A 25,145-nucleotide genomic window follows, 5' to 3' on the forward strand; every position below is an offset into this window, starting at 1 on the left:
GCGTTTCACTAGTCATATTTTAATATTTATAGAAACTTCTGCAGTATATCTGGAAGCAGATAGATATTGAAACAAGATGAATTATCATATCATAATTTGGTCGGTGTGTTTTGGACTGATACTTGGTCATGTAAGTCAAAAGAGAGTATTAGATGAAATTGAATACAAAATTGACAAAATGGAGGAAACACTCGAGCAATATAAACAAGACGAAATTGATATCAAGAACAAAGTTACGGATCTTTAGGGCAAAAGTCCACCGAGGCCGATGATAACAAGCAACTCCTAACGCAGCTTGAAAAGATGGACGAAGCGATAGGTGTGATCGTGACCGCAATTAAACGACGGAAAGGTCGCAGCGGTCCTATACGGAATTCCGCGGTAACAGAAGTGCAAGGAATGGAGAAAAAGGTGAAGGAGACCAACACATTTATCGACAGTCTAAAAAAACTCTCTAACGTTCAGCTGGAAAAGGTCGCCGATAACATTGCACGGGTCAACAGATCCGCTTTTGTCAAGGTCAATGCAAACGGGGCAGTTCTCTACGGGGGCGTTGGTTCCAAATGTATCGACACCAGTGGGGAATGCGTCACCCCAAACAGCGAGTGCAGGGTCGGAAAATGTCAGTGTAGTCTCGGACTCAGTTACAACCTTGGTACACAGAGCTGCGTCGGTAGCTGTACGGAGTATGGCAGCACCTACCAGTCTGTTCCTCTGTGGATCATCCGAGGCTTCAACGACCGCGTTCTTAACGCTACGACGCTCGTCACATGCGCAGAAACATGCGCGCTCGAGAAGTCGTTCGTCTGCCGCTCGTTCGACTGGTTCCCACATTTCCGCACGTGCTACCTGTCTGCAAACGCGAAAACTGGCGCCGAGGATGCCTGGGAGTATAACTCCGCCGGGTACCATTTCCAAAGGGACTGCTTGGTGTAATGCGGGCTTTACATACAAAGGCACTTAGTGTTATTGTTAGATAACCGGAACAAGTTACGTTTTTACTTACATATATATGTACTGCGTGCAAATGAGATAATAACAACGACACTACTGTTTTGTCCAACAGTAAATACTTATATTGTGGAAAATTAGTATAAAGGCAACATTTGTCCGACGAAAGTTTCGTTTTTGCATACATACATACAATTTACTTAGTTTCATAACTGAGACACTTCGGAACGTGAGCCAGTATTTATGTTTTATTTGATGCTTACTGTATTTAAGATTGTATAAGTTCACATTACATGGACTATATAATGAAGAGAAGTGTATAGCCCCATCGGTGCATGATGATCCGACGGGTTACTGGCGACTTGTTTTAGAAAACACTGAACAACGTTGTAATAGTGATTTATCTAAGCATATAGTGTTTAAATTTTTTGTTGTTTGTCTTAATTTTGTTATCACATCAGAGCTCTGCTTCTGCTATCTTTCTTCTGCGTCTAAGCAACTGAGGTTACCATTCAAAACATCTTCATTCTCGTCATGTTTCTGGCTGGGTTAGTTTCCTTTTCGCCAATATTCATATACATGTACTAGTATATATGCCAACTTGTAACAATTCTTAAAGGGGCCTTTTCACAGATGTTGGCATGTTTTGAAGTTTGTCATTAAATGCCTTCTATTGATAAATGTAAACATATGCTCTAAACAGCTCCAGTAAACATCAAGAATAAAATAAAAAAATAAAAAAGTAACCATCAACAGGGCTCGAACCATTGACCCCAGGCGTAAAAAGTCTCCTACCTGGACCCCTCTACCATCCTTCCGCATACAATGCACGATGCATTTATACTTTAGTAATTCTCGTAGTTTCACAAAATATAACGACAACAGAACTCTCTAAATTATTCAATCGTTTCGCGTTGCACCGCTTTATAATTTTCAGGTTTTTAAATCTTCAAAAGATGCATATAATGGCTATATTAGAGCATGGTAAATGTTCAGTATTACTGTTTCCTCACAAATACCATAACTAAATCTAAAATTTGCGAATCTGAAACAACTTTTTTTTATATAAATTTTGTCAATTTACCCAAAAAAGGCCCCTTTAGATCATAGTCTTCAATGCGACACAATGCATGTATTCTTTGTTTTATTATTAAAAACAATATCACACTTGTCCTTACTTGAATTTCCCGTTTTTATAGGTTTTCGTGATACAATAAACATACCATGTAACTCCAATATCAGCCACAAACCTTCGTTTTTACATGTATAATGGACTGCGTTATATATAAGTTCAATGCTCATATGTTGTGTTGTACATGTTAAATAGCATCATCTACTAAAACACCTCATTACACAATGCCCATCATCATTAATCAGAAACAGCTCACATTTTGAAGTTTGGTGGAAACATGAACAAATATTAAAAACAGTTAAATGTAAATGTTTTATAAATTTATTTAACTGAATTTAGTCAATATATTCAACCCTTAACCTGCTATAATGTAATAACTGATAAGCCTCATTACTGCTGAATTAATTTATATCATAGAGGCTGATATGGGCGATCAATTTCAACAGGCTGCATCTGAGTTATAACTAGAAGTGGCGCGGCAGAGGCCGAAGCAAATCCCCACGCCGCATATATGTTATATTGAAAGGCAATTTTGTCTGGGCAAGGCCTATGCTGTTGGGGCCCCGGGGTGGGTAATGTGGACATGGATGGTCGAGATAGACCGTGTTGTCATAAGAGATGTTCAGTATTAATTTGAAGTACCGGTAAATTGGCGAATAAATGAAGAAGTTATGTTAAAACAAACTTGGGTACAAACAAATTTTGGGTACGAACATTTTGAGTACGAAGAAATATGCAAACAATGAGTAAGAAACAAAATTAGGGTACGACAAAAGATTTGAGTACGAAAAAAATAGGGTTCGAAAAAATAATTGGTACAAAAAAATATCCTCCAAAAATTAAGGTACGAAATAAAATGTGGGTACGAAAAAATGAGGTACACAAAAGTGTGGGTATGAAAAAATGTGGGTACGAAAAAAAAATGTGGGTACGAAATAGCATTTGGGTACGAAACACAAAAATTGGGTACAATTTTTTTTCGGAACAAAACAACATTTGGGTACACAAAAAATGGGTACGAAACAAACTTTGGGTACGAAAAAATGTGGGTACGAAAAAAATGTGGGTACGAACAAATTTGGGTGTGAAAAAATTTGGATACGAAAAATAATGTGGTTACGAAAAAATTTGGGTAAAAAATTTGGTTATGAAAAAACATTTGTGTACCAAATAATAAGTGTACGACAAAAATTGGGAAAGAATTTTTTGGGTAGGAACAAATTTCGGTACGAAAAAAAATTTCGGGTACGAATGAAAAATTGGGTATGAAAAAAAATGGATAAGAAAAATTTTGGGTACGAAAAATCATTTGGGGGTACGGGGAAGTAGTAACTGTGGACCTCTCGATAAATTTGAAAGAGGACGGGAACCAAGCTGCCTTTACCTTTATCAATGGCCCTGTGGTGGGTAATGTGGACATGGATGGTCGAGATAGACAGTGTTGTCATATGAGATGTTTTGTATGAAGTAAATTGGTTAATAAATGAAGAAGTTATATTAAAACAAAATGTTTGGTGGGCGTGGTTGTCCACTATCTCCTCCTACACTATTAGCACTAGAACCTTGAAACTTACACACATGGTAGCTACATGAGCATATGTGCTACGGCATACGGACCATGGACCATACGGCCCAGGTTGGCGGACCATACGGCCCAGATTATCGGACCATACGGACCACATGTTTCTTTTCGTCATGTACCTTATTATTGAACACGAATATACTACAATACTGTGCTACCATTGTACTATGAATGTGTTAAAATTAATAAAACGGGAAATGAAACGTTTGTGTCATATTTTTGCAATAGTTATTATTACTCTCAGATTTTAAATTCATTTTAATGTTGTCATGAACTATTCATTTAAGCAGTACGCATCACGCAAACATGCACTTTAATGGACAGAATATATTTTAATAAAGTTGTAAATTAATACTTACTATATTTAAAACATGCCGCGTGGTGAAAACGGTAATACAAAATTATAACATAATTTTTTAAAATTAATACATGCCGCGTGGTGAAAACGGTAATAAACATTTATAACATAATTATTAAATTTAACACATGCCGCGTGGTGAAAACGGTAATACACTTTTATAACATAATTATTTAATTTAATACATGCCGCGTGATGAAATATATTATAATTGCATTGGGGGTATGACACTCGAATAAGTGACTCGTACGTTTGTATATTGGATACGCCTTATTTATGACACCTACTGATTGATCTTATCTATAACATTAATTGATAATATACCCTAATGGATTAACACGTCTGTAAGTACCAATTAAAGGTAAAGTGTGATAATCGTTATAATTGTAGACAACAATGGCTTATGTTTGCACATCTGGTGCGCTATTAATAACATAAATATTGATTGATGTTGATAATTACACTAATGCTAAAAGAGTGAGCACGTCTCTAAAGGGATCTTTTCACGCTTTGGTAAATTGACAAAATTGAAAAAAATTGTTTCAGAATCGCACATTTTCGTTTTAGTTATGATATTTGTGAGGAAACAGTAATACTGAACATTTACCATGGTCTAATATAGCCATTATATGCATCTTTTGACGATTTTAAAACCTAAAAATTATAAAGCGTTGCAACGCGAAACGATTGAATAATTTGGAGAGTTCTGTTTTTGTCGTTAAATTTTGTGAAACTACGAAGATTGCTTATATATGGTATAAAATACGATACGTATATGTGTACTCGGCGGAATAGCTCAGTTGGCTAAAGCGTTTTTACTTCAGGACTCTGGCAGGACTCCAGGGGTCACTGGTTCGAAATGTGGTCCGGGCAATGTCCTATTCCTTTTTTAAATTTTATTCTTGATTTTTTACTGGAGCTTTTACGATCCAATGTTTACATTTATCGATATAAAGCATTTAATGAATAAGTTAAAAAATGACGAAATCTGTGAAAAGGCCCCTTTAATTACTAATTAAAGGTAAAGTGTGACAATCGTTATTATTGAAGACAATATAAATATCAAGTATGGACATGTTCTTACCATATTCGAAAAAAATTGCCCGCGCCTCCATGTTTGTTTTGCTTAAGGAGAATTTACTCAACTCAAGAGCGGTCACTTGTGACAAGTGCTAACGGTGGCATCATATCCGATGTGGAAACACTGGGATATCGGAGGTGGTATATGACGAAGCGGTTCGAAAACAGGATGAACTGCGTTTCGTATGTATGAGGTGTCGTCACTACGATACCTCTCATGATGACATGGATGTAGATGAAGTTGTCCACGTACTGCGGGTGCCTGATGCACCGACGGACATCAAAGCAACACAGGCTGCTCTGTTGTTGCACGAAGAGTCAGGAAGTGGGAATATTATGGACGCGGTGGGAGCAGATCACTCAACGTCAATGTTTGACGTTAGTCGCCCTGAGCGTTCCATGGAGTCGGAAGATGAGACGTAAGTTGGCCGATTAAAAACTCATAACATTAATAACATAACATTATGTCTATGTTTTAAATCATATTATAGCAATACATTATAATGTATCACTATAGTCATATATTATTATATATATATTAATATCACATACTCATTTGTTAATTGAATAAATTAATTGGGTGGACAAATTAAAAAGTTATCATAATTATAATATACAATAATAGATCAAACACATATTTGTTGTTCTATACAAATAATAAAACATTCCTATGTTTTACTTCTTACTATAACAACAATTACAATTGTTCTACTTTACAGTTTAGTTCTATATAACAACAACAACAGCATTTGTTCAGCAATAAAGCTTATACAGGCCCACATTATATATTCAATGTATAGTACATATCGCATACTTATTTGTTATTTGATTAAATTAATTGGGTATTATTCATATTAATTAATGTAAAGTAATCAACAATGATTTCTTTCAGTGACCTCAACGATGAAACCGTCCACGATGTCGTACTAGATGGAACACCTACATACACTGTTTGTGGATGGTGGTTCCAAGAAAGGTTCGCGGAAGCTAGTATCCAGTGAAGGCTATGCGTTTGTGTTGAAGAGAACCCTGGTCTCTGGTGTGCCCGTGCCACCCAAGGGCGTTTGTGCGCGGCTTGGAACCGCTACGGGAAAAAAGAGATTAGTACAAGTGAGCTTCTGAATGAGTGCTGTAGACTGTATGGACCTGTGTAAATGTGTACGTGTGTTTGTTTGTTTTGCTAGTGTGAACGATTGAGTGAAAAGGTATATATCTGTTTGTTTGGTTGTATGTAATAAATATTTGTTCTTATACATTGTGAGTCTAGATCTCGAAATTGTTATGAATATAGTTTATATATATATGTTTTATCTGTTTGTTTTTTGTTTGTTTGTATGTATGTAATAAAACTTTGTTCTTGTACATTCGCTTGCTCACATCTCACAAAATTGCTATAAATGTAGTTTTTTTTGTTTTACGTATATATGTATTTGTTTAGAAGTGTTCTATATATATGTGCCTGAAATTGATGTGCATTTTGGATGTCGATATTATAACAAACAATAAAGGAATTTACAAGGGTATCCATATTTGTGTCCTTACATGCTTGAATGAACATGAAATACTAATACTACAATTTAAATATTTTCTTAAATTTATTCATACAATATTGAAGGAACACGAAATAAATAGTAATTAAGACATGGTCCGTATGCTTCCCAAATCTGGGCCGTATGGTACGCAAATCTGGGCCGTATAGTCCGATAATCCTTACACGATGAAATAATATAAAACATGCTTGAATGAACATGAAATACTACAATTTTAATATTTTCTTAAATTTATTCATACAAAATTGAAGATAATCTGGGCCGTATGGTCCATGGTCCCTAATCCTGTGCAACGGTGCACTATTTGTAATTTTGATCTGACCCCTGGGTCAAAAGTTATTATCATGTGCGTCGCATGCTGTTCGTTACATGAGTTTTTTTTTTTACAATTTTAAAGTTTTGGATGGGCGTGGTTCTTCTCTTTCTCCTTCTACACTATAAGCACTAGAACCTTGAAACTTATTACACACATGGTAGCTATGAGCATATGTGCGATGGTACACTTTTTGGAATTTTGATCTGACCCATGGGTCAAAAGTTATTATCATGCGTGTCGCATGTTGTTAGTAAAATGAATTTTTTTACCCATTTATTTACCCATAACTTTTGACCCAGGGGTCAGATCAAAATTCCATCGCCGTCACAGTCGCTCATATGCTCATAGCTACTATGTGTTTAAAGTATTTTTGTTACCTTTACAGGTGTATTAATTTAGAATAATTATTACTTATATAGTAATGTTCAGTACCTTTTTACTTCTTTGAAGTTGTAAATTTTTAGCAATTGAACATTTAATCAAATATACATTTTCTTACAAATATTTTTTTATTTAACAAGAGATGTGTTTGTCAAAAACACAATGCCCCCTAATGCGCCACTTTGAAGCCATATTTTGACCTTGACCTTTCACCACTCAAAATGTGCAGCTCCATGAGATACGCATGCATGCAAAATATGGAGTTGCTATCTTCAATATTGCAAAATTTGTCCTTTGACCTTGACCTTTCACCACTCAAAAATGTGCAAGTCCATGAAAAATGCATGCATTTTAAATATCTAGTTGCTATCTTCAATATTGCACAATTTGACCTTTGACCTTGAAGGATGATCTTGACCTTTCACCACTCAAAACGTGCAGCTCCATGAGATACACGTGCATGCCAAATATCAAGTTGCTATCTTCAATATTTAAAAAGTTATGGCCAATGAATGCCGGACAAAACCCCTCCCGGATAAAAACCCTCCCGTCAGTTTTATAGGGGCCGGACGAAAACCCTCCCATGAATAAACGGGGACGGACAAAAACCCTCCCATGAAAAAAACGGGGGTGGACAAAAACCCTCCCATGTAAAAACGGGACCGGACAAAAACCCTCCCGTGAAATCTGAGCCACGAATTCAACTATCAACAATTATTTATGAATTTTTAATCCGAAATCGGTCATTTCCGACATTTGTATTTTGTTGTCGGTTATCCGAGATATTTATTTTTTGTAATAGAGACTTCACTTCAGTAGGTAACATTACACTATATAATGACTAATTAAAATATTTCCGAATTGAAATGTTGTTATTTTACACCCATTTAACTCAATTATATATGTTTAAACTAAGATTTGTATTATAACTTAGTATGATAAGAACTACGATATTTATGATTACTTAGTATGAATAACAAGTAGGGTGTTTCTATAAAATATATAAAATATCAAATTGTGCTCTGGCCAGTGCATTAAGAACATCAAAGTCGTGTTTCTTTTTTAGTCATCATCGCAAAAATAACAGAGGCGGACACAGGCTTCCCAAGACATTCTTTATTTCGTTTTATAACAAGTATTATGAAGTCTAGACAGTATAATGTTACTTTCATTGACAAATAAGCATAATCAATTGATAAACAAAAACCAACATTGTAGACACTTGTGTGCCCTTACACAAACAAATTGCTTTATATATGTTGCAGATTCACAGTATGATATTTTGAACAAGTGTTGTACGCATTGAGTGATTTTTTCGGATTAATGAATGGAACATTGTGTGAAGCAAATACATTTGTCGGCGTTTAATTGCTTTTAATTGATTCTGTGATTAAACTACTTAAAAACTAAAAGTAGTTGCAGATTCACAGTTTGATATTTTGAGTAAACTTTGCGGATTAATGAATGCAACAATGTGTGAAGCAATTACATTTGTCGGTGTTTAATTGCTTTCACGGGAGGGTTTTTGTCCGCAGTTGCAGATTCACAGTTTGCTATTTTGATACATATTATTGTATGCCATTAACTAGTTAATTGTTATGATTAGCTGATAAGTGGGCCTAAATAACTGAATCATTGACATATTTGACAATACAGTATGCTTTATATATTGTCTGCAAAAATGCAATTGAAAACGTTACAGTCGAAGCAAAATTAAATAAGTTATTAAGACAAATTAGTTACATGCTAACGAATTCTTAGTTGTTAACGGAATTTTACTTTCATTTTCGCAAAGTTTTCAGAAACTTCCCGGAAAGCACGTGTTTTGCATGAATGAGCATATGACGCGACTAATCGTTGCACTGTATCGTATTGCATTCAATCTAAATTTAAATTCACTTGTTTATAAATGGCCTCATTTTATGTTTTAATTGATGTTGTTATTATATTGGATTATCGGATATATATGCACATTAGAAAGCGGTATGTTAACAGTTAATGATTACATATTTTCTTTCAATTTCATACCCCTGAAAACACAATACACACAATGGGTAATTTTATAGGATTAATGAATGCAACACTAAGTGTTTCTTTTACGGGAGGGTTTTTGTCCGGTCCCGTTTTTTCATGGGAGGGTTTTTGTCCTCCCCCGTTTTTTTCATGGGAGGGAATGTTAAAGCTTTTGGACGGACAGAATATTTGACATTTGACCTTTAAGCATACATGCCATACGTCCCGATCTCGGCGGGACAGTCCCGCTTTTGGACCCTTTGTCCCGCCGTCCCGCCGTGAGACGATTTGTCCCGACATTCGTAAAAAACGATGTAAGGTCTATAGGTTCCCAATAAAATTCGCTATTCAAGCTCTGTTTCGCTAACACTTACCACCGCTAATCCCTTTATTGCCCCCAATTAACAATCCGATTCTACTTATCGTGTTTACCAGTGTTGTTTATGACACCTTATCAGCGATTTATCGGCTAATTATTGATTTCATCAGGCATTCACACCATGGTGGTCTTTAAAATAGTGGTCGCTTATTGCTATCGATTATAATGAAATAAATGTTGAAAATGTGTTTATTTTTGTATTTGTTTGAAACGGTTTACAAAACAATTGTTTCGTAAAATTAACTCTACGTCATTAATGAGTCTTTTACATTCAATGTTTAGCTCCAATATAGCGGGATAATCCGAATGTGCAATATACCAAAATCGCAACAAACAGTCCAATAAGTGATACCCATCCTGTCTAGTGTAATTGGGTGTAATTGTAATAAAAACAACGAGGTGCTATGCATGACAGTTTGACCCTACTTCAATTAAGCTAAAATCAACGAGGTGCTATGCATGACAGTTTGACCCTACTCCAATTAAGCCGCGACAATTGACAAGTAACAAACTGCGCATGGATACATGCTTAAAAAAACATCGCAACAAACAGTAAAAGTGGTTCGGTAGACAGTGTACTGTAACCCGTACTTTCAGTCAACTGGATAACCTCCCCTGCGTTAATGTTTGCCATTGAAATTAATATAATTAGTATTGTTGTCGTAATGTTCTAGATTTTATACTCTTAAAAAAGATAAATATTATTTCGTTGTTTGCTATTGTCTTATTTAATAAAACTGTTATTGTTATGTTTTAGATTTCATGCTTCATATCAGATGTTTTATGTCTTGAATAAAAGTATCAAGAGTTTTTGTTAGTACTATTTACTGACAATAGTAAAGGTGGAATGATAGATCGTTTTAGGTGTCCTGCTTTTTGGTCAAATGTCCCGACAATTTTTTATGGAATGTCCCGCTATGGACCTCAAAAATTATGGCATGTATGCCTTTAAGAATGACCTTGATTTTCAACTTTCACCACTCAAAATGTTCAGCTCCAGGTGATACACATGCATGCCAAATATCAAGTTGCTATCTTCAATATTTAAAAAGTTATGGCCAACGTTTAAGTTTTCGGACGGATGGAATATTTGACATTTGACCTTGAAGGATGACCTTGACCTTTCACCACTCAAAATGTTCAGCTCTAGGAGATACACATGCATGCCAAATATCAAGTTGCTATCTTCAATAGTGAAAAAGTTATGGCCAATGTTAAAGTTTTCGGACGGACGGACAGACACCATATATTAGACATTTGACCATGAAGAATGACCTTGACCTTCACTTTTCACCACTCAAAATGTGCAGCTCAATGAGATGCACATGCATGCGAAATATCAAGTTACTATGTTAAATATTGAAAAAGTCATAACCATTAGTTTTCGGACGGACGGACAGATCAACTGCTATATGTCACCCTACCGGGGACATAAAAAACAAACATACAGCCGAAATTCCGAATCTGACCTTTAAACGAACCCCATATGTATTGCCAGTGTCGGGGAAACCTTTATTTCAGCAGAGATTAACTCTTATTTTCTCATTTTTGAATGTTGTTTAAATGAGCCGTTTTACTTTGAAGAAGCATAATTAAATAGCAGAATACAATTATTCAAGGCATCATACATGAACAATTTTAAGAAGACTAATGGTTCAGGCTCACAATTTCAAAATTCAACTTTGATTGACCTCTGAATGATAAAACTAATGGCAGAGACTACTATATTGACCAGTAATTCTGCATATCTAATTGATTTTTATCGCCACTTGTTTTCGCAAATTGAAAGATTCTATGGCCACTTTCATAAAACGTTTGAATTTGGCGATAATTGCAAATGGCTGCTGGAGCCCTGCTCGTACAATAAAGTTGGTCATAACAAAGACCTATAAAATACATTTATAGGTCTTTGGTCATAACCAGTGAAAATGAAAAGTTGGTCAAGTCTTCAGTTTCACTGTTTATGACCAAATTAACCCATTTATGCCTAACGTCTAGAAAAAAGGCCTTGGCAAACAGCGTAGACCCATATGAGACACCAAATGATTAGGCGTCTCATCTGGGTCTGCGCTGTTTGCTTAAAGAAATTTCTGTAAGAAATATTAAAAATATAGAAATAAATATACTAGACATCCCTAATTTTGGAAATAAATTGATCCAATTTAGAAGGATGGGAGAGTCCACTAGGCATAAATGGGTTAATTGCACTTATAGCTCCAACATCAACCTAACAATGGCCTCTATACATGACTATTTTGAAGTACCGTTATGATGAATATATCACACTAAGTTTCCATACTAGAATCTTGATAAATCAATAAGTGTACTTCACGAAATGCTTAGCGTGGACAGATATAGGACACAATTGAATTGGGTGATTTACGCTAATAGTGTTCACAAGTAAAGTCAAGTGATTCATGCTGTTCATGTTCACAAGTATAGTCAGGTGGTTTACGCTTATAGTGTTCACAAGTATGAAGTCCAATGATTTATGCTAATAGTGTTCACAAGTAGAGTCAGTTGATACAAAGCATAAGGCTAATGTTGACAAGCTACATTCATGGTTAACAATCTATAATTGAAGCTTCCATGCGACTTTCAATGTAAATGTGTATGACAATTTTAATTTGTGATGTATATTCTATATACGTGTAGTCCATTGAAGACACAAACTAAATTGTCCAATAAGTGTATTTATTCTTTTAAATATATTATCACAGTTTTATACAAACAAGGGGATTTGGTTTACAAAATGCCCCACATATCACAAGAGATAATTCGGAGAAAATCAGAAAAGTTGATCCTGATCAAACACAGAAAAGGGATGTTATCCTTCTGTCACTATAATTCATGCAAGTTTTTTCCATACAAAATTTTCCCATCTGATAAAGATACAGGTTTCCTTATTAATACTCAACCATGTGATTTTAGGAACATAGTTGTATCATATAATTCCTTGAAATAGCCATTGGTAACAAATGCACCCACTAAGTATTCACATATAAATGAGCACGAAGCATTTTTAAATCATAGAAAGATGATGGTATATCCAAACATAAATTAATGAAACATTTCAAACAACAACATAGCAAAAACATTATACATTTTTCAATCATTCAAAATCTAGTACATTTAGATTATAGATTAATACACGCCAACACAAAATACAGGAAGCACTAAAAAATGTAATGTGAAAATGTAAATTATAGTTGACTCTTACATACATAAGCACTATAGCAGTCTCTGCAAAGCCATAAACCCATCCCTGGTAAAATCTTGTTTTCCCATTAAGACTCCCACTTTACAGGCCAGTCTACATACAACAAGTTTGTGTCCCACTTTAGAAGCCAGTCAACAACAAGTATGTGTCCCACTTTACAGGCCAGTCAACTACAAGTATGTGTCCCACTTTACAGGCCAATCAACTACAAGTTTGTGTCCCACTTTACAGGCCAGTCAACTACAAGTATGTGTCCCATTTTATAGGCCAGTCAACTACAAGTACGTGTCCCACTTTACAGGCCAGTCAACTACAAGTACGTGTCCCACTTTACAGGCCAGTCAACTACAAGTATGTGTTCCACTTTAAAGGCCAGTCAACTACAAGTATATGTCCCACTTTACAGGCCAGTCAACTACAAGTATGTGCCTAACAAAAATTGTTCCCAGCCATGAAGGGCATCATTCTGGAAATGTTTCATGGTACAGCATAAAAATTCAAGAATAGCAAAGGGGCAATCAGCTGAGAGGCAGGCAATTCATATCTATTGTTCTAGGTGTGGGTACACAATCCATTATGAAGTGAATGGTATGTTGCAGTAGGTGCCAGAGGAAGCTGTCAGTCTCGGATGCAACACCTTACAATTTGGTGTGACTGGCTACACCTTACAAGATGCCTGGCCACACCTCATACGGTGCCAGACTACACCTCACACGGTGCCAGGCTACACCTCAATCTGAGGGTTCAACCTCAGGATCCATCCGACCGTCTCCTGTAGCAGCACCATGTTGTAGTGACTGTAAAACAGACAAATAGTACTGACACATAATGCATGATGCAGATGAAAGACAGAAAGATGTGCAATTATATAGTAGTACATAAGAAACAAATATTCATTTTTTTTAATTGATAAAAATAAGAACACTTAAAATTGTATGCCAGAGACCCACCTCCTAAGAATGTTATTTTTGTATAGATTATGAACAGACCCACCTCCTAAGAATGTTATTTTTGTATAGATTATGAACAATGTTTTCTTTGTATAGATAATGAACAATGTTATCTTTGTAGAGATTATGAAGAATTATATCTTTGTAGAGATTATGAACAATGTTATCTTTGTAGAGATTATGAACAATTTTATCTTTGTAGAGATTATGAACAATGTTATCTTTGTAGAGATTATGAACAATGTTATCTTTGTAGAGATTATGAACAATGTTATCTTTGTAGAGATTATGAACAATGTTATCTTTGTAGAGATTATGAACAATGTTATATTTGTAGAGATTATGAACATTCAGAGAAGTCTGAATGGTCGTTAATCCACACACAAGCGCTGAGAATGAAGTTTCTCAAGCTTTAGTGGTTTAGTTTAGATGTAATAAAAGTACTGCAAGAAGAAATAATGTGGGTCTTTTCATCAATGGGGTATGGGGCATATTGTTTGTGCAGCGCCAGAGATACCAAGTTCCTCATATCCAGTCCTTACCTCGCAATTCCCTGAAATGTCCTCAGCTGTCTACCCAAATCTTCAATGGTGGCTGTCGTCTTGTACACCCCAGCACATGAGCAGTATGTACGCATGTTAGAGTCCTTGATCTGCAAGTAGCCAGGAATATGAACAGGAATACAACTATTTTTTTTCCCAATAGGGAAAAGTACCAGTACCAGATCAATTGGAAAAATATGTGCGAAAAACCCTGAAATTGGGAAAATTGGCGTCATGAAATCTTCACATTGGGAAATTGGTGTATTTCTTTTTTTGCACCCAAATACTTAACTTATTGTTTTCAAATTGTCAATATTAAATTTACTTAGGTTTATGCCATAGAGCTGCATAGGGTAACTAAATGTGATATATAAAAAAATAAAAAATATTTTTTGGGAGGAGGGGGGGACCTTCAATTATTTTTTTTTTACAGCAATGGGAAATGTGTAGTTTTTTCCTAATTGGGAAGTGCCGCTTTCCGGTACTTTATAAAGAAGGATAAAAATCACTGGAAAATATTTTTTGCTTTCAAGTTATAAATAGAACAAGAGATTGACAAGCAATATTGTCCCCTACCGGTGAAACTCCACCATGGTCAGAAATGTTTTTTTTGTTGTTGTTGCCATAGCAACCAGAATTCTTGACGTAGGAACAAAGTGAAATAACGTGCATAATCTCCATATTGCCATCTATCCATGTTTCAAGTTTCATGAAAAAATATGAAGAACTGTTAAAGTTATCGCAGGATCCAGAAAAGTGTGACAGACAGACTGACCGACTGACTGACAGACAGACAGACGGAGTGCAAACCATAAGTCCCCTCCGGTTTCACCGGTAGGGGACAAAAATGCATAATTAATTAAAAAGTGCACGTGATTTGCATACATGAACCGAAAAAGATTGACAGTTTTGAGTTTCTCAAACTACGAAACAGCAAAGTAAATTCTTTTGTGCTGTTAACACTAAGCTTTTGGGGAGGAGATGGGTTATGACTTATATAGTCTTTAAAGGTCTCTTGAAATATTCATGTCAATCATTCATAATAATTTTATATAATACAAGAAATGTACAATGCCCCCTACTGCGCCGCTTTTTTTTTTTTTTACCTTTGACCTTGAAGGATGACCTGGACCTTTCGCCACTCAAAATGTGCAGCTCCATGAGATACACATGCATGCCAAATATCAAGTTGCTATGTTCAATATTGCAAAAGTTATGGGTAATGTTAAAGTTTTCTGACGGACGGACTGACAAACAGTTCAACAGCTATATGCCACCTTAACAGGTGCATACTAAAACTGAATTTAATTGAATATTCACAAGTGCCATGTTAAAACTAGATCATATTATATTTCTGAAATTAATTTGAGAAGGAAACAACTCTTCGGCAGTCCATGTTTTAAAGGCTTATCTTTCTAACCTGATGACATTTGACACACTCGAGGTCCTGCAGGACGTAGGCCATGGACTTCCTCTGGACGGCCTCTATCAGACACTGTTCAATCTCCTCCAGATCATAGTCCCCCTTGCACTGAATACACGACCAGCGGGCTCTGAAACATGGAAAACATGAGCCAAGCTCTGGGAAAACTGGGTTTTATGAATGAACATGAAGCCTTGTCCTATATTAGACTGTGCAGTCCGCAAGGTCTAATCAGGGATTAATTTCTGCTTGTATGGATTTTCTTGTTTAAGGGAGGTTTCTTCTATACTAAAAGTGGAAAGTGTTGTCCATGATTAGTCAGTGTGAACTTCCCAATGAATTAAGCCAAGTTTTCTCAGTCCTCAGAGAGTGGCTTGCATTTAAGTGCTACATAATCAACTATTAGACACAAATAAACAGCCACACCTTAGGGTTGCTTGTCCAAGAGTTTGAAGATAAAAACAAGAGCTCCACAGTCGGAGACAGATGTACCCCACCCCCCTTAGGGCTTTGATACAGGATTTTTTTTGCAACAAGCAAATTCGTTGAATTGGTATCCCCCACCAATATACTTCAGGACACAAAAGTTTTCTGGATAGATGGACAAGGCCAACGTGCATCATCCTCTCATCCATATATATATATATACTCATACCAAGTTTCAATGAAATCCGTCAAAGCACTTCCAATACATGGCTCCTGACACACAAAAAAACATTTTTTTAAAGATACAAAGGGCCATAACTCCGTTATTATCCCATGGTGTACAATGCCATTTGGCGTGCATCATCCGCTTATCCATATATATACTCATACCAAGTTTCAATGAAATCCGCCAAAGCACTTCCAAGATATGGCTCCATACACACAAAAAAAGATTTTTTTTCAAAATACAAAGGGCCATAACTCCGTTATTATCCAATGGTGTACAATGCCATTTGGCGTGCATCATCCTCTTATCTATATATATACTCATACCAAGTTTCAATGAAATCCTCCAAAGCACTTCCAAGATATAGCTCCGTGCACAAAAGTGCCGGATGGACGGAAGGATGGAGGACGGACAACGCCAAAACAATATCCCTCCACCTATGGCGGGGGATAACAAAACTGACTATTAGAGTTAATCTTATCATAATAGTGTGACTTAGCCACTTAAATAAGTTTTTAGTTGACTTAGAACTATGCACTTACGTTAAATCATCATTATAGTAATCTGGTTGAGAATATTATAGTATCATAACTAGTGATGTGTAAATAATTAAATAAAATTGATTAATTAATTGTTGTTGGATGAGAAAGTCAACGATAATCCATTCTCTTTGCAGTAAAGGGATGTTGCTGATTTAGTAGATAATCATTAAAAAGACTGAGGCCAATGGGCATGTGAAGTATCAAGCCAATCGGTCAATTTGTTGATGAGTAATTGATCAGAAACAATTTTCACACTTATTGTTACAATGACCTTTGACCAAGTGACCCCTATTTCAATAGGGGTACTCTACTGTCCAAGGCCAGTCGGTGAATCAATTGACGGGTTATTGATAGGAAACAATTTCACACTTAGTGTGCCAGTGACCTTGACCTTTGACCCAGTGTCCCACTCTTCCTCACTTTTGCTGAATAATCGTTCCCCATTAAGATATATAAAGACCTTACCCCCAATCATTAAAACATTCTTGATACCAGATCAGAGTTACACTGCACTCACCCTGGTCCTGACTGGTTGAGGTATGGGTCCCTGCACAAGTCAAGGTCCCGGATGTGGTTGCACAACTTGCAGATCACCTCGGGGAGTACGTACGACAGGCATGGGTCCTTGAAGATGGCGTCTGGGGAGAACTCGCCGACCCCTATAAGTTTAAGTAGGTCCCTCTGCATCTTTGTCACCTGGATTGTGATTGTACTGTCCAGTGATAGCACCTGTAGGAAGAAAAGGGCTTTGTCACCTGGATTGTGATTGCACTGTCCAGTGATAGAACTTGTAGGAAGAAAAGGGCTTTGTCACCTGGATTGTGATTGTACTGTCCAGTGATAGCACCTGTTGGAAGAAAAGGGCTTTGTCACCTGGATAGTGATTGTACTGTCCAGTGATAGCACCTGTAGAAAAAAAAGAGCTTTGTCACCTGGATTGTGATTGTACTGTCCAGTGATAGCACATGTAGGAAGAAAAGGGCTTTGTCAACTGGATAGTTATTATACTGTCCCGCGAAAGCACTTGTAGTAAGAAAGGGCTTTGTCAAATGTGACAGTGATCATAGTGTCCAGCGTTAGCACCTGTAGAAAGAAAAAGTGCCTTTGTCTCCTAGATAGTGATCACTGACCAGTGATAACACCTGTCGAAAATAAAGGGCTTTGTTACCTGGATAGTGATCGTACAGTTCAGTGATAACAACTGTAGAAAGAAAACGGCTTTGTCACCTTGATAGTGTCAGTGATTGTTTTGTCCAGGGATAGCATTAACATGATTACTATATGTTTTGTACATTCTATTTATTTTGGGTCAACACATTGTGTGGCTGATTTACAAAAAATAAAAGAAATAAACAAGGATCTAAAAGCACGCACATGACTTGATTTTTTCTGTTTAAATTGAAAGGAAAATAATTCCTTTTAATGTTTTCACATTAATGCCTTGACATAAATACTCCAATTATACACAGTCAATGTTCAAAAACATGCTGTGAGATTTAAATACAAGAGTTTTTTTAATAAATTGTAGTTAAATATAAAAATGTCAATACAAATTATTTCTTATTTGACCGATACAATAATTCGTAAGAAGCCAATAAATATTTACAAAGTTGTCCCATAGCAGAAATACTTTTTAATTTACATGTGACACAAATCACACATCTTTCTACACAACCCTCTACTATATATGCACTTTACATAGACCCCTTCTACTGAGTTTGTAAAACACTATGAACGCTACTGCGCTTTGAAGCTGCATTGCTGCTATTTTAGAGAAAATTGGTAAGTCCAAGGCCCATAACTTCCCATTAAATCAATGGACCGTAACGAAACTCACACTTCATCTGTAATTTATGTAGGTATCCTCACATACCAAAAATCAACTCAATTTTTCTGAAAGCTCTGTGTAAAAAACCCTCCGAAAAACCCAATTCCGACAGACCAACTGCTATATGCCACCCTACCAGGGGCATAATAAGCCAAGCTCCCTAAAAATGCTCTAACCTTGCAGATGGCCTTGATGAACTCCAGTGCAGGGTTATGCAGTGGGAGGTGAGAGCCAGGAGGCCGTGGAAACTCCTCGGCAACATCTGTCTGCCCACGGTTACCACTCAACTTCTTGTGGATCTTCTGAGTTAGCCTGAAACACACATAGGATTTGAGATTGATGTTCATTTAAATTGGTAACCACACAGAATTCATGGGTTTAACCTGTTTGATTCATGTTCTACCATACGTAATGCCTGTTAGAAGGATAGAGCTTTTCACAATAGTGCCAAGGAATACCCCCCCCATGTATTATTTTGACATTTTAAAGAAATGTTATCCCCTTAGGGTTAGCTTTGAACAAAGGGCCATGATTTTACCACTATACAATGTAATAGACCAAACAGTACACTGCAATTTCAGAGATAATATTTCATAAGTTTTTTTGATGTAAAAGAGTATATAAATCATTACACCTCATCACCCACAGCATGGACTCTTTTAGACTCCAGGAGCATGATTTCCACAAATTCCACAAGGTAATTTTACGTTTTTAAATTAAACCTATGGGTTTAGTAGTTTAAGAGGAAGTGTGCTATACATGTTTATATCAACCATGTGACACCAGGGCACAGCCAATTTTTACCCTAGTGACGTAATTTTAGCAAACATTGCAGTGGCATTTGTAGAGGACTACATGATGTTGCATACCAAATATTATACCTGTGGACCTTGTTGGTTCAGAGTTATTTTGCTCATAGGGTGTATCAATAATCACAAGAGTGCCAAACTGTCACAAGATACGCCCGTTTGAAGGTTTTGGACAACTTGATAACTTTACCATGACCCATATTTGAACTTGACCTACATATCATCTAGACACAACTTCTGACCAAATTTGGTGAAGATCAGATGAAAACTACTTCAATTAGAGAGCGGACACCATGCTAAATGCTTGAAATGCACTAAGTGACCTTGTGACCTAGTTTTTGACCCTGCATGACCCATATTCGAACTTGACCTAGATATTGTCTAGATACAACTTCTGACCAAGTATGGTGATTATCGGTTGAAAACTACTTCTATTACAGAGCGGACACCATGCTAAATGCTTGAAATGCACTAAGTGACCCCGTGACCTAGTTTTTGACCCATATGACCCATATAAAACTTGACCTAGATATTGTCCAGATACAACTTCTGACCAAGTTTGGTGAAGTTCGGATAAAAACTACTTGAATTAGACAGCGGACACCATGCTAAATGCTTGTAATGCACTAAGTAATGCTTGTAATGCACTAAGTGACCCTGTGACCTAGTTTTTGACCCGGCATTACCCATATTCGAACTTGACCTAGATATTGTCTAGATAAAACTTCTGACCAAGTTTGGTGAAGATCGGATGAAAACTATTTGAATTAGAGAGCGAAAACTGCTGTGGACGCCGCCCGCCCACCTCCCAAGGTGAAACTATAATACGTCCCTTTTTTTTTAAACGGGCGTATAAAAATGTAATAGAATGCTTAAAAGGGCATTACAATTTGAGCAACGAATAGAAATCCCACATGTACAACATCAAATCAAGTGCAACAGTGCCTGTAGATTGCAATCTAGTACGTTGAAAACTGAAAGAGAATGCCTCCAGAAAAGTTTTGGGTCTATACAAAGACAGACAGACTGTGAGTCCAGAATATCCCACTTTACAAGTACCTGGGTTTAACAATGTAGAAGGCCAAAGAGACAGATTCCTGAACATAAAGTATCCACCATGCTTGGCCAGTGAATTACCTCTAATGCTTACATTTCCTACCTTGATAATACTTCTTTGTATAATAATACAAAAGTCACATGATAAAGCATGTTCAATTAAATCTACTTAATTCTAGTCACTTCAAACTTAGCCATGAATACTATGTTGTTTTTTCTTTCTTTTGAACACGGCTAGCACTTAATAAGTAAATGGTGCATATATATTTTACACAACAGATACTACACGCAAAGGGAATTGACTCTAATAGAATTTGAACAGACTGTACATTGAATCCAAAATTATAAAGCAGATGTAAAATGTACCTTTAATACAACAGAGTTTCTAGAGCAATTCGCTGAGTATCAAGCCAGACCTCCAGGCAAGACACACACACAAACATATGTTGCACCAGCTTCTGACAATACAAACATTCTCTATAACAATGCAATGTACACCATCAATCACCCACGCAAACATCCGTTGTGCTAGCTTCTGACAATAAAACTTTTTCTAGAGCAAGTCAATATACAAGTACAAGTGGACAACTCACGCAAACATCTGCTGTGCAAGTTCTCCCTGTATCAGATTCTGTGCGAAGCTGACCGCCGAGGGGGTGGTGGTCGTGTCAGGGACCGGCTGGGACTGGGTGCCATGGCGACGCCGTACTGGGGTGCTGCCAGGGGTAAGGCGCTGTTGTTCCTCATGTAGGTTGTTGTACACGGAGAGAATGTAGCCTGCAACGATCATCTGGAAAGAAGAGTGCACACTGATTGGATCAGGGGTGTGATTTTTGCAAATGCCTCACGGGAAGAAAATAGCATACCCACATGCTTTCTTCTGCAAAAGTATTCAACATAAAATTGCATGATGAATGACAAAGTTATAGCCTGGATAAGATCAGATGCACACACACACATTCAATCATTCCTTGTCACTGCTATATCCAGCTTTGTCAGCAGATTGGAGAACAATGTGAAAATAGTTTGTTGCACAAACTTACATTCTTGTGAACAAATCAATAGGTTGACTGAATGACTCCAATACAATTACAGGAAATGAACACAAAAATTCCATCAGTTTCCAGTCAATAACACCAATTTCTTGTAAATAATCATGGCAGGAAGATTCCTATCCCACTTGATAGTGGAATCAATATACAAAGCTGAAAAACTTTGATTAGCATGAATATGGCTGATAGCCTTTAAGTGTATTTCTGTTCCCAGAGTAAATTGTAGTATTCTTGGAAGTACCAGGGGTACATTTAAGTACCTGAGCTGACAAAGATCAATGGAGCCCGACTCACTTTAAAGTTTGTCTGACATGCCCCTCCCACTCCCATTAAAGTTTGTCTGACACTCCCCTCCCATTAAAGTTTGTCTGACATGCCCCTCCCACTCACATTAAAGTTTGTCTGACACTCCCCTCCCATTAAAGTTTGTCTGACACTCCCCTCCCATTAAAGTTTGTCTGACACTCCCCTCCCATTAAAGTTTGTCTGACACTCCCCTCCCATTAAAGTTTGTCTGACATGCCCCTCCCACTCACATTTAAGTTTGTCTGATACGCCCCTACCACTCCCATTAAAGTTTGTCTGACACGCCCGTACCACTCACATTGAAGTTTGTCTGACATGCCCCCGCGGTGGGCAGGAACTGCATGATGTTCCAATTCATCTCAATCTCAGGTTCCCCCTCGGAGTCCGAGCGATTGAGCTCCTCGTCCTGCACCTCTCTTTCTTCCTCGTCACTGTCAGCGTTCCTGTCTTCAATTATCTCCGGAGCGACCTTCTCAACCTCTGCCTCCGACGGCAGCTTGCCTTTGATACCGCCATAGTTGGCCTTAAAGGTACAGACATAATAATGTTAAATTACATTCTGAGCTTGCGCAGGCTTTCTACTGCCTCTCCACAAAAAACTAGGGCAAAAGTAGGGCAAGATTTTAGCAAAAAGTAGGGCAAAGTAGGGATTTTTACTGTTAAAATGTAGGGCTAAATAAGAAAATTATTACCATTTTTCAGCTGGAATTACCGTTAAACTGATACATATCTTAGTCCATCTGATGCTGTGAGAATGCCTTGTTCTGCCCATCCTTGAAATACAGGAACCTGAAATTTTTATTTCTCATCTAACATCGATTTACACAATGGAATACAATAATGAACATAACATTTAAAAACATACACTGTTAATCTTATAAAGCAAAGTACAAAAGCCCAAAGTATTACCCTTTTCCTCCATGAAAATGTACCAAACTTAACCCACTATGAATATATATTCTTGCACTAGTACTAAAACAAAGAATTTTCTCACAGCGTGCATATCTGTCACCTCTATTTCATGAAGCACATGTTATAATTAAATAGAACATACATGTATTTTCACAGTGTAAAAAGATATTATCTTACCTAAAGACCAGTATGTCTGTACTGACTAGCGAAGGAACCATGGTGCTTTCAAGGATGGACATCACAAGGTGATCCCCCAAACACATCTAAACTGTACTCATTACAAAAGATTCATAATGGATGGAAATTCTGCAAAATATCTAAAGAAGAATCATGTAAGCCTTCATTTTACATTTTATTTTTTTTACTTGCAAAATGAAAAAGTAGGGATAATAGGGCTATTTTTGAAAAAAGTAGGGAAAAGTAGGGTTAAGAAAAAAAAGTAGGGAAAAGTAGGGTAAAGGAGGAAAAGTAGGGACCAGTAGAAAGCCTGCTTGTGATATCCAGTCTGCAAAATTAACCCATCGCCTGATCGCCAATGCGATGAAATCTCGGCTCTGGCGATAGAAAAATTGAATATAGATTGCCTGAATTGTGATGAAAAAAAATCTGAGAAAATAAACCAATAAATATTCAATTTACGCATTTCAGGTGTTAATTCGTACTGTGAAACCGCTTGATTTCTTCCCTTAGTTTTCTATCATTAGTGATCTCCCTTAGATGTTATAGAGTGTAAAGTCCGGCTCGCGTATTTAAAATGTTGTAATACTTTTGGTAAACTTAACTTGCATTCTATGCCATATAAATGAAATAATAATGCGAGGGTTTTTATAAATTAAGTAAAACGGTTGAATGTGTGTAACTAATAGCTTTGAAATTACGAAATAATTGTAACAGTTTTTTTATCATTCATATGATTAAGATCAATACCCGTGATAACCAGCTTTGTATTTTTACTGGTAAATACTTGCTGCTGAGAATTACTTTTATTGTTCTGCTGATGTCAACAATATTTAAACTGAAAGCTCTAACGTTTTGTGATCTATATATGACGACTTTTGTTGTACTTTCATGATAATGTCACTGTAAATTATTTCAATTTGTTTTTTCTGGCTATGAAACATTTCCGCTGGCTATGATATTTTCAAAGTTTCATAGCCACATTGGCTATGAAGACAAAAAAGTTAGTTTTGCAGACTGGATATCCCCATAGTTTGCCTTTAAGGTACAGACATTTGTGTCATTTATACTACGAGCTTGTATGTATACTGCCTCCTTAGTTGGCCCTTTAGACTGAACATGTTTAAGTTAAAATTTGAATTCACTCCACAAGCTTCATAATACAATGAAGAAGCAGCCTGCTTGTCTTCTACGATGCCATAGTTTTACCTGCAAGGCGCATAGAACTGATATCAGAATTTTTGATGTTTTTCATTTCATCATGTATCACTAGTGACAGTTAAAGTTGGCCGTTTGCCCTTGATGCATCCACAGAAAGCCTACTTGAAAATGAGAACATTATAAAGTTGTTTTTTTATTTCTTTAGAATAACATTGAAGAAGTTGATTGACGATACTAGTTTGTCCACTTAGGAAAGAAAACTGTTATTCAGAATATGCATTGTTGCCACTTATTTCAGGGAATGTAAATATTGAAGACAGGTTGATGTTTTATTCCTCTGCACTATTTTCAAAGCTTCTAACATATAACATGTGTACAAAGCAGTGCTTTTTTTTTTTATTTGAGTAAAGGTCTAGCCTTCCATTTTGGGGCCAAAACTATTGACAAAACTGAAAAAGGGGAAGAAATTTAAAAAAGTAAGCTCCAAATTTGGGAAAAATTGCATCACTTTAAAGAAATTCTCTTAAGGGATGGTGCCTTTCCCATGGAGAAAGGGGCTTATATAAGGCACTTACTAAGGAATGGAAAAAAAACAACCTGATAAAGTATCATTTAAATCCCCTTAACTCTTAGTGCTGCAACAATACGCCAAAAACCGTATTGCAATATATTGTCAGTTCAAAAACCCGTATTGCAATATATCGCAATATATTGCTAACTTGTACCAAAAATATAACTTGCCAATTACCCGATAATCCCGTATATTCCAGCTT

The 25,145-nt window shown here is 36.6% G+C and overlaps 4 protein-coding genes across 7 annotated transcripts in view; 3 read left to right on the plus strand and 1 right to left on the minus strand.

Annotated features, from left to right (window-relative positions):
- LOC127860121 (uncharacterized) overlaps positions 1–25,145 on the plus strand; it is a 252,862-nt gene that overhangs the window by 185,847 nt on the left and 41,870 nt on the right. The gene's annotated exons all lie outside the window — the stretch shown is intronic.
- Positions 1–25,145, plus strand: part of LOC127860122 (39S ribosomal protein L40, mitochondrial-like) — a 250,497-nt gene that overhangs the window by 86,593 nt on the left and 138,759 nt on the right. The gene's annotated exons all lie outside the window — the stretch shown is intronic.
- Positions 5,056–6,301, plus strand: LOC127860128 (uncharacterized). Its single transcript, XM_052397978.1, has 2 exons — positions 5,056–5,522; positions 5,996–6,301. The coding sequence occupies exons 1-2, from the start codon at positions 5,293–5,295 to the stop codon at positions 6,102–6,104; spliced, it is 339 nt and encodes a 112-aa protein (XP_052253938.1). The 5' UTR covers positions 5,056–5,292; the 3' UTR covers positions 6,105–6,301.
- LOC127860117 (DNA polymerase epsilon catalytic subunit A-like) overlaps positions 13,216–25,145 on the minus strand; it is a 131,222-nt gene continuing 119,292 nt past the window's right edge. Inside the window, exons 43-49 of the mRNA XM_052397948.1 lie at positions 22,421–22,645; positions 21,358–21,554; positions 19,076–19,211; positions 17,589–17,800; positions 15,875–16,007; positions 14,455–14,564; positions 13,216–13,759 (exon numbers count right to left, since the gene is read on the minus strand). Of these exons, the coding sequence (XP_052253908.1) occupies positions 13,687–13,759; positions 14,455–14,564; positions 15,875–16,007; positions 17,589–17,800; positions 19,076–19,211; positions 21,358–21,554; positions 22,421–22,645 (1,086 nt within the window). The 3' untranslated portion in view covers positions 13,216–13,686. The remainder of the gene's footprint in view (positions 13,760–14,454; positions 14,565–15,874; positions 16,008–17,588; positions 17,801–19,075; positions 19,212–21,357; positions 21,555–22,420; positions 22,646–25,145) is intronic.

Source organism: Dreissena polymorpha, chromosome 15 (genome assembly GCF_020536995.1).
Source record: "Dreissena polymorpha isolate Duluth1 chromosome 15, UMN_Dpol_1.0, whole genome shotgun sequence".
Classification (NCBI taxonomy): domain Eukaryota; kingdom Metazoa; phylum Mollusca; class Bivalvia; order Myida; family Dreissenidae; genus Dreissena; species Dreissena polymorpha.

Excerpts from the sequence above, each read along its gene's own strand:
- LOC127860128 (XM_052397978.1), top strand. The coding sequence starts at position 5,293 with ATGAGGTGTCGTCACTACGATACCTCTCATGATGACATGGATGTAGAT. Across the intron at positions 5,523-5,995 it reads ATGGAGTCGGAAGATGAGAC|TGACCTCAACGATGAAACCG; the intron begins GTAAGTTGGCCG and ends GATTTCTTTCAG.